Source organism: Perca flavescens, chromosome 14 (genome assembly GCF_004354835.1).
Source record: "Perca flavescens isolate YP-PL-M2 chromosome 14, PFLA_1.0, whole genome shotgun sequence".
NCBI lineage: Eukaryota > Metazoa > Chordata > Actinopteri > Perciformes > Percidae > Perca > Perca flavescens.
In genome coordinates this window covers 27,762,960-27,776,831 of record NC_041344.1, presented here as the reverse complement: position 1 = coordinate 27,776,831, position 13,872 = coordinate 27,762,960, and the positions used below count along the sequence as shown (strand labels likewise).

The 13,872-nt window shown below is 41.5% G+C and overlaps 1 protein-coding gene across 1 annotated transcript in view; it reads left to right on the top strand.

Annotated features, from left to right (window-relative positions):
- The window catches only part of col22a1 (collagen, type XXII, alpha 1), an 84,926-nt gene that overhangs the window by 49,396 nt on the left and 21,658 nt on the right, over nt 1-13,872 (top strand). The window contains 14 exon segments of the mRNA XM_028598273.1: nt 506-559; nt 748-789; nt 2,534-2,566; nt 3,216-3,269; nt 4,860-4,913; nt 5,008-5,061; nt 5,446-5,499; nt 8,022-8,075; nt 8,986-9,090; nt 11,584-11,628; nt 12,541-12,618; nt 12,747-12,782; nt 12,864-12,917; nt 13,752-13,796. Coding sequence (XP_028454074.1) covers nt 506-559; nt 748-789; nt 2,534-2,566; nt 3,216-3,269; nt 4,860-4,913; nt 5,008-5,061; nt 5,446-5,499; nt 8,022-8,075; nt 8,986-9,090; nt 11,584-11,628; nt 12,541-12,618; nt 12,747-12,782; nt 12,864-12,917; nt 13,752-13,796 — 762 coding nt within the window.

Here is a 13,872-nt window from a genome sequence, read left to right as displayed (position 1 = left end):
AGCATTACTTTCTAATTGCACCAGGGTATGAATAGCATTCATTTCTAATTGCACCAGGGGTGCAAATAGCCTCACCTTACAAATATTGATGTGCACGTTTCCGATGTGAACGCAAATACATAAAGTCTATCCATTCTGTATCCATTGCAATAATACACATCCATTTCCTTTCTACAGTACATACTTAAATTACTATCAATTTCAATAAGACATGTTCCGATTCATATCCATTACATAGTACATATTCAGATACATATCCATTTCCTTTCTTCATATCCATTTCAATCACAAGTTTTCCAAAATAATCTGTGAAATGAATTGTTCCTAATTTGGCTGGGTAACCTTCTGGGACACCCTCAAGGGCCTTCACTTGGAGACCCACTGCTCTTGACTTCCTACTTCCCAATTAAAAAAAGTTCCCATTTGCCTGCATTAAAGTGCAGATTGGGTCCCTTTCCTGTAGAAATGTACTACATTACATTTCGATTTTGGGCTTCTCTTTCAGGGAGAAAGAGGACAGGACGGACCCGTCGGGCCAAAGGGCGACAAGGGCGACAAGGTAAATGAGAACTAACCAGTTTAATTTGCTGTACAAGGTCCAATTAAATGTCAAGCCAAAAACAGTGGAGCTGTGTGGCTGTGTATGGCACGGTGTTACAGAGGCCTCAGTAATGGTCGCCCTGCAGTATTAGCTGTAATAAGGTCATTACTATGCAGACAGTGTGAACTTATTGTCTCTTGCCTCAGGGTGAAGTGGGAGCTCGGGGACTACCTGGCATTCCAGGAAATGTAAGTCAAATTTGTTTTCCAGTGTGCATGTTAAAGGTGGAATATGTAGCAACTAAACTTTACTGTCCGCAAACACGCAAGCTTATGTTCGAAACCGTTTCCTATCATGGAAATAGTGCACCATATAGTGCGGCCGCCGTTTTGTAACGCGACGCTGCCGTGTTTTCCCGGAGGAGAAGAAGAAGCAGAAGTCACCGCAAAAACTGAAGAGGAAAAACTGGAGCGGGCTTTTGTTTCTAAATTCTTCTAGAAATATAACATGCAGCATACAACGTTTTGAGTGCTGCGTTTGTTTCAGGGACGTATTAGAAGTACTAATAGGGTTGTTCCCTAAATAGTTCACTATTTAAAAAACACTAGATAGGGAACAGTGAGCGAATGAGGGAGCGGTTTCGAACAAAGTCACTGTTCAATGTTCGAGAGAGAGAGAGAGAGAGAGAGAGAGAGAGAGAGAGAGTGCAGCGGTGGTCTAGTGAATGAAGAGAGGGAGCGCCGTACAAAACAGTAATCAGAGGAATATTGGACTCTTTTAGGGCTGCAACTAACGATTATTTTCATTATCGAATCATTTTCTCGATTAATCCATTAGTTGTTTGGTCTATGAAATGTCGGAAAATTCAGACACACGTTAATCAGTGCTTTCCAAATCCCAAGATGACGTCCTCAAATATCTTGTTTTGGCCACAACTCAAAGAAATTCAGTATACTGACACAGAGGAAACTAGGAGGAAACTAGAAAATATTCACATTTAAGAACTTTCAATCAGATACATTTGACTTTTGTTTTCATAAAAAAATGATTAAAACCGATTAATCTATTATGGAAATAGTTGCCGATTAATTGAATAGTTTACAACTATTCGATGGATCGTTGCAGCTCTAGTCCTACCAGACTCTGGTCCACTAGTCTGGTCCTACCAGACTCTGGTCCACTAGTCTGGTCCTACCAGACACTGGTCCATTAGCCTTCACTACTAATGGAGCAAGCTGGAAAATCTAACTTTTCCCGAACCCCGTGGGGACGAGGGCCACAACATCATGGCCACCAACAAAACTCAGCAAATATTGTTCTTGCTCAGGCTTTAACTTCTGGATATTCGGCGGCGTTGCCACAACGGACCGCATCTTTCTCCGCCGCCATTACGGAACTAGCGCACAACCTGAACGTCATTGTTCTCAGCCACTCCCTCTGTTCGCTGATTGGACCGCCAAAGATTTGGTCAGAGAAAACCCAAGACTATACCGCAAACCAAGATGGAGTAGTGAAGGAAAATTAAAATTGAGCGGAAGTACGTAGGAGGGCGGAGCCAGGCTATGAATGCAGAGCTTAATCCTGTATTTTTCTTTGGTCCTTGGTCAGTTAGACTTGTGCATCGGTATAAGACGTGGAGGGGCAAAGTGGCGGTTGGGAATGAGAACACACTCTGCACGCTGTCATTGGCTGGGGGTTACACACCCACGTGGGGCCCAAAGGCTCTTTGTTGCCGCCCAGAAACGTCCCGCACACAGCAAAATAAAAACAAAACGTTTTTAATTCAGAGGGCAAATACAGACTTCACCAGACACTTGTAGTGGGTAAAAAGGGATGATTGAGAGGGATTACTTTGGTATTACTCCACACATTGTTTAAATAAGAAAACATTGCATATTATACCTTTAACATAGTCACAACCCTGCAATTGTGTGACGTATTACAGTAAGTCATGCTGTAAATTATCATCTACTGTCTGTTTTTTCTTCACAGGTGGCAAATGTCATCCCTGAGCCCGGTGAACCTGTGAGTAGACTTATTTTATTACTTATTTTATTATGTAAATATTGTGATTGTTGTATGTGGAGCGCAGGATGAGTAGCTGCTACATTGTTAGCAGCTAATGGGGATCCCAATAAAGGAATAGTCAACTGTTCCTTTAAATTGACCTAAAACGTCCCCTAGACATCTTTTTAAAAATTCAAGAGATTACTTTCCAGTTCATAATTACAATTTGGGCACAAATGTTTTTTCTCTTCTCTACTAGCTGATGTACGTGATTTCAGGTCAGCCGGTAATGCAGTGAATTATATTTCTCACTGCCAATCCAGAAAGTGATTTCACAAAATGATCTTGAAAAAATCATAAGCAGAAATAGTGAAGGAACAAACTCCTTAAAAAGAACACACAGGCACACACACAGACACAGACACACACACACACACACACACACACACACACACACACACACACACACACACACACCAAACTCTCTTATAAGATTATGGGAATTTGATACTATTCTCTAGGCTATTTTGTAGTTTTTTGTTAATGCTTCATGGTTTTCTATGTGGTCGTGTACGTGTGTATGTGCAGATCTTCTGTTCTTCTTCTTGTCTTCCTTTACTTTTCCTTTTTCATTGACACTAACCGGATTGTTTGTTCTGGCCTGTAGGGAATACCTGGAGAGAAGGGAGCGAAGGGGGATCAAGGGAGCCCAGGAGAGAAGGTGAGTTTTTTCCTCTCTGTTTTTTTTTAGCTGCCTTGTCTTCTTCCTTTTTAACGCACTGATCCCCGACCCCGGCGTCGCAAGGCCATTCATTTACTTTTAGGGGTCTAAAACGAAATTGTCATTTCTTCTAAAGTTTGGATTATTATTTAAGAAATAAACTAAAAAAAAATATAACACACAGGATAAGGGCACGGTGAAGCCCTGAACACAAGCTCCATTCACAGAGCCTTCCCTGTAGAACATTAGAACAATGGCCGAGCATCAGGAAGAAGAAAACACTGAATTTGTCAAAAAAAAAGCGTATTACGTCCGTATGGCTGTTCAAACAATATAGAGAATTGTATTAAAAGCTCCTAAAAATAACAGGGAAAGACTTCTGTGATACAATATTCAGATAAAGTAATATGCTTAAAAATAATTCATCCAAATCGCTTGTTTTACTGTACACAAACTCCCTGCAGTTATTGTGTTCACTATTTAGGGGATATTGAACAATTTATGTTACAGGGCGGGATGATGATGACTTAAAATCAAAATCACAATCAGTTGAACATTTGACCTCGATTACGATTAATTTTTGTTGAGGTGGGTTGCCCTCATAGTTTACTGACAAGGACAAGATGTCAGTGAATGCACGGGCTGGAGATTTAAACATTAAACATGTTTTAAAGGGGAAAAGTACATGAACACACACAGTAGGGAAAGTTTCAACAGGATAAAAATAAATAAATAAATAACCGACATGAGAAAATGATGTCGGTTAGAGGTTCTGAATTTCGATAACATTTGCCATGAATCGTCCAGCCCTGTTATGCTATCTTCCTTCTCTGTACTGTTATTTTGAATGCATTGAATATAATCCATAAAAAAAAAAAATGTCACATAGTCAAGGGTCTTCTTCAAGTTATAGAAAAGGGGGGAAGGTTTGGAATCGCTGGAGCAAAACATTGCTGGCCAACGGTGGAAGAAGTATTCAGATCCTAGTACTAATACCACACTGTAAAAAATGTCATTTACTTTCATTAGCGGAGTAAAAAGTACAATATATCTCGCTGAAATGTAGCGGAGTAGAAGTAGAAAGTGGCATGAAGAGAAAAGACTCAAGTAAAGTTAAATTACCTCAATTTTGAACTTAAGTACAGTACTTGAGTAAATGTACTTCAGTTACTTTCCACCCCTGGTTCTGGCAATATGCAGAGGAGCCCACTAGATGTCAGCAGAGATTCAGTATGGCGATGCTGAAGCCGTCCCGCTACAACATGGGCTCTCAGGGGCTTTCCTTAACTGGGCAACACAATTTAAACTGTAAGAGACAGTAACGCACTGGCCCATTGTATACAAGGGCATAACTAAACATTTTTATTCTCAGGACTTTAACACATTAGAATAGTTGCCTTTCTATATTATTATCATTTTGAAACTGTTTTTTTTGTGTGTTTTTGTTTTGTCTGATTGTACACCAACTGTTGTTGTTTTTAAATGTGCTTTATGAATACATTTGGATTGGATTGGATTGGATACAAGACAGCACATATATAGACCTACCCTACTCAACTCACGGGTTATTTCATGTGCGGTCTCCTGCAGGGTCAAAGAGGGCTACCTGGTGAACAAGGCTTTAAGGGACCAGCTGGACCAGTGGTGAGATGCTAGTGATGCCAACCTCCCAGTCAGTGTACTGTACAGTGAATGTTAATTGAATATGTCTTAATTTGCCATTAACCGTATATTCCAGGGTCCGAAAGGTGAAACTGGACCTACGGGAGAGACTGGACGAGTTGGAGACCCTGTAAGTTGTCTGATTTAATGTGACAAACAAACAATATCTGCTGTTAAAAGAATTCAACACAACATTGTGCATACGTATACATACACACATACTCTACATCAAGTACACAGATTGTTGCATCACTCTGCATGGACATGCTCATATTGCATGCAGAGACTGCCACTGTAGCCAACTAAATTGCACACTGGCCGTTGTACAACACATAACAGTTGTCATAATATGTGCAGTAAGGCTAAAAGGGGCGTGTTTCAAACTTTGACGTCGGAAAATACGAGTTCCGAGTACAAATGGAAGGCACTGTCATTGTGGAGGACATGGGTGGGGTCTGAAATCAAGATGTGCTGTACTGTACCATCTGTAACGGCTGATTTGTTTCCCCCCCAGGGTCCACCTGGCATAGCTGGTCCTCAAGGTCCTCGTGGATTACCAGGGAACGTGGTAGGTCTTTTCTAAGCCATCCTAGATTCATTGAAGGTGGGAGTCACTCGCTACGTTTACATGCACATAATATTAGGTTTTTTGGCCTTATTCCGAAAAAGACAATTTATAAGCCGTTTACGTGGCAAATGTAAGTCAGTATTCGACTAATAGTCCCGTTTACATGCAGCCGTGTGTAAGTAGCGTTTTGAACATTACCACAATCTGAAAAAAGCTAGACAGTTTAGTAATTATACTACACAGATAAAGAACACTTTTTTGAGGCATGTAACTCCTCCCAATTACCCCTCAAATGCCTAAACCAAACATGGCAAATCCCCATCCCTTGGTTCTGACCTGTGATATCAACGATGACATCATCAGTACTAGAAATACACCAGGAAATGATCGGTGGCTCCTCCCCAAACATTCCTGCATGGTGACCAGACAAAAGGAACAAAGAAAGGGTGAGTATGCCAAAACAAACAATTAGCTGTTCGAAGCTACACCTTAAAAAACTCAACTGTAGTTGTGTGTCAGCTTTAAACCAGTGCTTGATGTAAGAATGTAATATTTTTAACACAAACAAACCTGGCATAGTAGCATAGTAAGCCCTGAAATATGTTACACAAAAGCAATGATAACATTAAAGAGCTCATATTTATGCTTTTTAGCTTTTTCCCTTTCCTTTATTGTGTTATATATCTTTTTTTGTGCACGTTTATAGGTTTACAAAGTGAAAAAGCCCAAAGTCCACCCCAAAGGGACTTACCATCTCCAACAGAAAACACTGTTCACCAACTGCTCCAAACAGCTCTACTGTAGTCCAGCCTTTACTTCAGAGACAAATGCGCACCATTTTGTAAGACACGTTATAATGCTCGCATAGCTGCTAGCGTGGCACTCCCTCAAAACAAGCTAGTTAGAGCGGAGACCCGAAGAGTTCAGATAGTTGTATCGCCATGTCCAGGAGACAGAACTAAAACGCTACCTATGAAAGACTAATTTGTCAAAGCTATAGTGCGTAGTTTCTGTCGCCCCTATGAGGAATTCTAAATAATGACAACAAAACTGTCGGTGTATCCACATGATACAAGCCTTCTGTGATCGCGCACCACCCCCACGCCTCCTCCACACAGTTGCTTGTAGCCAAGGAGGACACGGAGGATTTAAAAAAAAATGGACTCTTCAGAAGAGGTCATTATCTTCATTTGATTTTCTGTGCGCGAAAGTCGCCTGACCACACCAGTTAATGAACATAGCCATACTGCGAAATCCAGAGAGAGTTGTGTGGTGCTGATAGTCTTAATTAGCTTTGTAGCAACTCATTTGGCAATGGCTTGAATGTAACGAGGGTTTATTAACATAAAAAAATCTCTTGCATTAAAGCTTTAACATTTAAATAACTCGCCACTCTGAAAGGTCTGTCTCCAGTCTAGGTCGTACAGCTGAGCCAAAGCCATAGATTACCGGCTGAAGCGGGTTTGTTTTTGGATCACAGCAGCTTGCTTGTCAGGGCCGGCCCTACTTTGCTTCTGACTGGCTAGTAGTCCTTACCTAGGTACTGCGCATGGGCAACTCTTTTTGACAAAGATGGGATAGTAGAAGTGAGATGCCTCACTTAGTAGCTAAAACGGAGCGCTCAACACACAGGTTTTTTTTTTTTTTTTTGAAAACTAAACCATGTAAACCTATTGTGGTACAACCTGAGGTCTTTAAAGCAAACTGAAATTGAATACCATATGAAAATTACTAGAGCAATGTATGAAATAAATATGGAGAAACCTACACAAGCACTAAGGGACTAAAGGCTCTTATATACTAGACGCATCCAAGGTGGCGCGCGCCATCGTGACGTCAAAATGACGTAATATCCTGGCAGCGCGCGAGCACAGGTCTCGCACGGCTCTTTTTTTTTTTTTTTTTATTCAGCGGCGCGCGACAAAGCGGAAACAGGAGGCCTGAACGAGTTCGCCGACAACCGGATGCCAGGACTCTCAGAGGGACTGCAGGTCTCTCTTGAAAACGTACTGGGTTAAGATGAGTTCTTTTATGGTGAATGAAAGGCTCGATCAGACGAAGTAGGTCGTCCAATCAAATCCAAGCATTGACGGCAATACTGCTGCCAGTTCTGCCGTTGTTTACCTGTTTCTTCTTCTTCTGGTCCGTGGAAAGAGCAATGTTGGTAGCATTTGCTCATTAGCGCCACCGCTGTTCAGGAGAAGACTGCAACTAGTGTCGCGAGCACCAGCGCGGGTTTGAGTAGTCACGGCGATCCCATGACGTCACATTTGCACGCGCCAGCTGGGCTGCGTCTAGTATATAAGAGCCTTAAGTGGTGAGTGCATGGAACCTCACCCACTTTGTCACAAAGACCCGTGTCGAAATCGAAATATTGTCTAATTCGGAATAATAGTGGAATATTAGTGTGCATGTAAAATGACTGGCTGTTTGCATTTTCTGTGACTACAGTATAAGATGTGAACAGTAGCCAGTGATAACAAATCCCTTGAGTGTGGAACTACCGGTTTTCTGTCTTCCAGGGCATACCAGGGATCATTGGGCCTCCCGGGCCAGCTGGACAGAGAGGAGACAAGGTCAGTCGCGTATTTTTTAAATGCCATGTGGGTATGTTTGGATGGATGTTTCTTATGAAAGTAGACAGACTATGTTCAGAATGGGTTTGACAATGCAGAGGGAAAATAAGTCTGCAGAGAAGAGAGTAGGGATAGACTGATTATCGGCCCTGGCCGAAAATATCAGTGTTTTTGTTTTGGCAGTTTGTAGATGATCTGTATAGGCATTTTATTTGCCTGGTGTAATTCTGCACCAAGGATGAATTTCGGGAAAGAGACTTCAGATACAGTATTAGGGGACCACTAAGATCTATATAAAAGAGACTTCAGATACAGTCTTAGAGGACCACTGAGGTCTATATAAAAGAGACTTCAGATACAGTATTAGGGGACCACTAAGGTCTATATAAAAGAGACTTCAGATACAGTATTAGGGGACCACTGAGGTCTATATAAAAGAGACTTCAGATACAGTATTAGGGGACCACTAAGGTCTATATAAAAGAGACTTCAGATACAGTATTAGGGGACCTTTAAGGTCTATATAAAAGAGACTTCAGATACAGTATTAGGGGACCACTAAGGTCTATATAAAAGAGACTTCAGATACAGACTTAGGGGACCACTAAGGTCTATATAAAAGCATCCAAAGAGCACCATGTCATGGGACCTTTTTAAAAAAATATATAAATGAATGGTCTCAAAAAATATATATTTGGCAAGTGACCATGGTATAAGCGATTAGTGCCCTTCGAGGTGTCCATAGTCAGTTAATTAATGGACTTCAGCAGACGGTTCTGGCTTCCCCTTCGTCCATTAAGCCTGATAATGGACACCTCGTCGGGCATTAACCCTTTTGTACCAAAGTTAGGGCGAGTACAGCCTGACAGTTCACTGTAAAGTTCTTTCTTTATTGTAACATTTTTTTTAGGGTGAACAAGGTAAACCAGGACAAGCAGGTCCTTCAGGCCCACCCGGAGATCCCGGTTTGACTGGACCCCCTGGACCACCAGGAAAGGGCAAAGATGGGCAAAACGTAAGACATTTTATATATATATATATATATATATATATATATATATATATATATATATATATATATATATATATATATATATATATATATATATATATATATATATATATATTTTTTTTTTATATAGCTTTAATGTTGTAAAACATTATCTAATCCCACCCTGTCAGTATCGTATATCAGCACCATCTCCTAAAAATGACAGAACAATTACATTTTAACATGCAGTTCTCGACTGATATTTTCTTTCAACTAACGCAAAAAAATCTACGTGTTCTTGGTGATATGACGATTTAAAATATATATATATATATATATATATATATATATATATATATATATATATATATATATATATATATATATATATTTTTTTTTTAGTAGTGGGGGCTAAGCATTCTGTAGCAAATAACAATAAACCCAATATTAATTACATTATCTTAATGCAGTGTCACTACTTCAGCATGGAAATAATGCACCTAAAATAAAAACGTTCTCCGACATGCACTCTATCATTGCCGCCCTATTTCTGATACCGTGGGGGGCAGAAATGTTGCCGTGGGGGGCCGCCACGGTCAAATCAACATAGAGGAAACACTGTATTGTGGAGCCCTTACATTGATAATAGAAATGCGTGTTCATCAGTTCACTTCCAGCAGTCGTAGGAACCTCATTAGCGCGTCTGTATTCCACATGTGTTCTGCTTGTAAACATCTTCCCCGCTGCCTGTAATACGTGTTGAGCCACAGCACAATACGAGCCGAGCTGTATGGGAGGAAAAGGAGCCTGAGTAGGCACTTTTTTATATTTTTTGCCCTGCGGCTCAACACGTTTCTTCATCATTTTTCACCCGAGACATGTGGCCATCCTGCTGACGAGGCAGGAGCAAACAAGGGGGGACGTTGTTAAGACGTATCGCATTAAAGCAACACAGAAGCACCGCACATTAGGCTCACAGCTCGCTCGCTTTTCTTTTTTTTACAGCTGCCAGGTGTGGCCCTGAGGCCTTCGCTTCAGTCATGTGCATGAAGAACAGAAACTCGTACACGGTGTCTGTCCTTTCCCCCGAAAAAAAAAAAAAGCTTGTCCATGCAGCAATTACGACCGATATTTACGTTTCTAGCGGCGGCGCCCTCTCGTGGCTGTCGCAGTTACGACGGGAGCCAAAGCAGGAAGTAAGGTAGTCTTGCATTGCCAGACCTTCCTCCACAGCGCTGAGGAGGAGGTTCTGGCTAGTCCACACAGCATTCTGGGATGGGAGTAAAACGTGCTATGGTTTATTGGCATTTCTTTAAACTGATCCCAATCGTCTGCAAAATCGCCTCGGGAAAGGAACTTGTTTTTGGTGGAACGTGTGTACGTTCAAAGGTTGTTTTTAAGAAAACTCCGATTGGACAGATAGTCCAACTAGCTGTCTGGATTCACCCTGCAGAGATCTGAGGAGACAGTTAACCATAGTCCTCAGAAATCCACCGGAAAAAACGGAAGGTGACGGATATCCGGCAGAAAATTAGGTACGTCCTGCGGAATTTCCGGTGGTGCCTGAACAATCCTGTGAGTGAAACGTCTTTGAATTTATGCATAAGGATATTGGGTTAGGGTTAGGGTTTCACTCGGGAGAGCTGGGTTCAAGTCCCATTTGAAAACAAAAGTAATTTGCATGCAGTTTAGTCTGATTTGAACCCAAACCACCTGCCTAAACATAACCAAACCGGGACCGTGGCAAGGTTGTTTTTTTTTACTTGACAAATGTCACGTTTACCGTCACATGCGTAACCGGAAGTAAAGGAACGTGTGATTTATTTTATTTTTTATTTTTTTTAACCCAAACGGTCTTTTTCTAAACTTAACCAAGTAGTTTTGGTGCCTATGCGACCATTTCACAACGTTAAAGACGTGTTTTAAAATCGCGACCTTTGCGTTCAAAACCGCGACCGACGTTTTCCGGTTTAGATATGAGGTTGTATTTCTGCTACCGCTAGGCGTGCTAATTTATGAAACGCTCCTGGGGGTCGTATCAACTTCACTGAGGGCCACACTGGAAAAAGAGAATCACACCAAGGGCCGGACATGGAGAGTTCATTGACATGCTTTATTTAATAAAAAAAAAAAAGTATTTCATTGTATTATTGCATGTCTCATATAGTCTTCTCACTTACAGTTTGGTCGACATAAAGCCCCAAAAAATTTAACTAAAATGTAAAAGAAAAAAGCGACACAAAAACATCGGGAAAAAAAACATTAAAAAAAGTGACAAAAAGTAGTTGGGCCAAAATGTACTATGAACCTAAATTGATATGCGGGCCAGATCAAAATCTGCAAGGGGCCGGATTTGGCCCGCGGGCCTTGAGTTTGACACGTGTGTACTAGAGGGTAGGAACCAGTGACTCAGGTCATATTAAGCTTTGGGGGACTCTGAATGTTGTCTTCAAAAGAGGCTTCATTTAAGTGTTTCAGTGACGAGCATTTTGACTGATGTTCTTTGTGATATTACAGGGGGAGACCGGCCCCCAGGGAATCCAAGGCCCCCCAGGGCTAAAGGTAATGTTGATTTAGAAGTTTAAAAGAAGTTTGTGTCTGTCTGTCTGTCTGTCTGTCTGTCTGTGTGTGTCTGTCTACTTCTGTGTGTGTGCACGTTTCTGTGCGTGTGTGTTTGTGTGTGTGCGCGTACCTCTGTGTCTGTGTGTGTGCGTGCAGGTGTCTCTGTGTGTGCATGACTGTGCGTGTGTCTGTGTGTGTGCGCGTTTCTCTGTGTGTGTGTGTGTCTCTGTGTTTGTGCACGTGTCTGAGTGTGTGTGTCTCTGTGTGTGCACGTGTCTCTGTCTGTCTGTGTGTGTGTGTGTGCGCGTGTCTGTGCGTGTGTCTCTGTGTGTGTGCACGTGTCTGTGTGTGTGTATGTCTGTCTGTGTGTAGGTTGCCTGAGTTTTTATTTTTATTTTTATCATGCACAGGTGCTCTTTTGTTGATGTGAAAAACTTGAAAAATTCTTCTTATTTTTTTTTTCTGGCACGGATGAGAAAAACAATTCAGTTTGGGTTGAAAGCATCAAATGCAATCTGTGTGTCCAGTGCACTGTGACCACGGCTCTGATGATGAGCAGCTCTTTGCTGTGATGAGCTCGATGTCGGGGCGGGAGTGGGGGGGGCACCGACTGGGAGAGGCCAGACATTTGGGGCGTTTGCTGGATTTATAGTGTCAAATCGCTCACCCTCGTCACCGACACGTTTTCTCTGCTCGGTACCAAAATGTCAACTGCAGATTGTAAATGATTTTATATTTCTTTTTTCACCGCCACAGATTAAACACAAGGTGCTTTTTCTGGGATCAGCAGGCGCCGATGAACGTGACCGTTTCTGTGCCGAGCGAGACACTTAGCCAAACGTAACGGCTGAACTGACATTATCTCGGGATGGCGATGTCAACTTTTTATTTTATTTTATTTTTTCTCCCCAGGGCCAACCAGGGTCACGAGGAGAACCGGGGTTACCGGGGGACAGGGGTGCTTCAGGAGAAGGCAAAGTGGGACAACCGGTACGTGCATCAATGCCAGTCAACTAGTGGGACATTATCTTACTCCAGCGCATTTATTTACACATTTGGAAATTTTTGAACATTTCTGGAATTTTTTTAAAATTTTATTTATTTTTTTGTTGTTGTAGGGGCCTCCGGGAAATAATGGCTTACCCGGACCTGCGGTAAAATTAATAAAGATTCATATTTAATATGTTTATGTTTATAAAAGTTGTCCCACTAATATCTGTTTATCTGGGTTCCAGGGCTTGAGGGGTCTGCCAGGAGTCGCTGGTCCTCAGGGCCCAGCAGGACATAATGTGAGCCCAAAATGAATGAATGAATGAATGAATGAATGAATGAATGGATAAACAATGTAACATTCATGTCTTATTTCTTTACAGAGTTTCCCCCAGAAAAGTTGTTAAGCCCGGTGGCAAGTGTCTTTTTTTATTTATTTTTTTTTTTTTCGACGAGGGCCTGGCTGGGGCCAGTCACAGACTGATGGCAATATTAATGTAGAGCCCAATAGTTCATGTAATAACACAGAATCATGGACAAAATGGCGAAATTGAGAATTTAAAAAAGCTATAAGACAGATTCTATAGAGCCCTACATTAAGTCAGTGCTAACAGCTAAATGGAGATTTGAAAATATGATCATTACCTAAACTTCCAACCGAGCCGCCCCACTGTAACTGTGCTTTAAAAAACGTATTAAAAATACATTTAAATCCCCCCCTCCCCCAGTGGCTTTGGCCTGGTGGGGGGCAACTTAGGACCGGCTTGCAATACACTGGGGGAAACCCTGGTTTGAGACCCATACGTCCATAGCTATGGACACCCAAAGTGACTGTTTGCTCATTCACACTGAAGAATTAGCCAATCACATAACTAGGATCTGCCTGCCTTGGCTGTAGGACTTTGTGGTGAAAAGTGACATTATGAAATGCAAATTGTTTTTGTATTTTATTTTTATAAAACTTGAAATTAGCACAGTTTTACCTTGTTATAGCTTTCACTATTTTTTGCATTTATTGGTACGATTACTTATTTCTCGATATCTCATTCATGTATTTGTTCTAGAACACTTGGGTATCCATAATCTACGATTTACAGAGAATGTAACTTTTCTGGCCTTTGTACCAAATGCAGGGTTTACCAGGCAGGCCGGGAGAAAAGGGATCACCAGGAGAGCCTGTAAGTAAACAAATTGGAAGGAAACAACCAGTGTTATCTGAGGTACTGGTTGTACCTCCAGTAAGTTGTAACTACT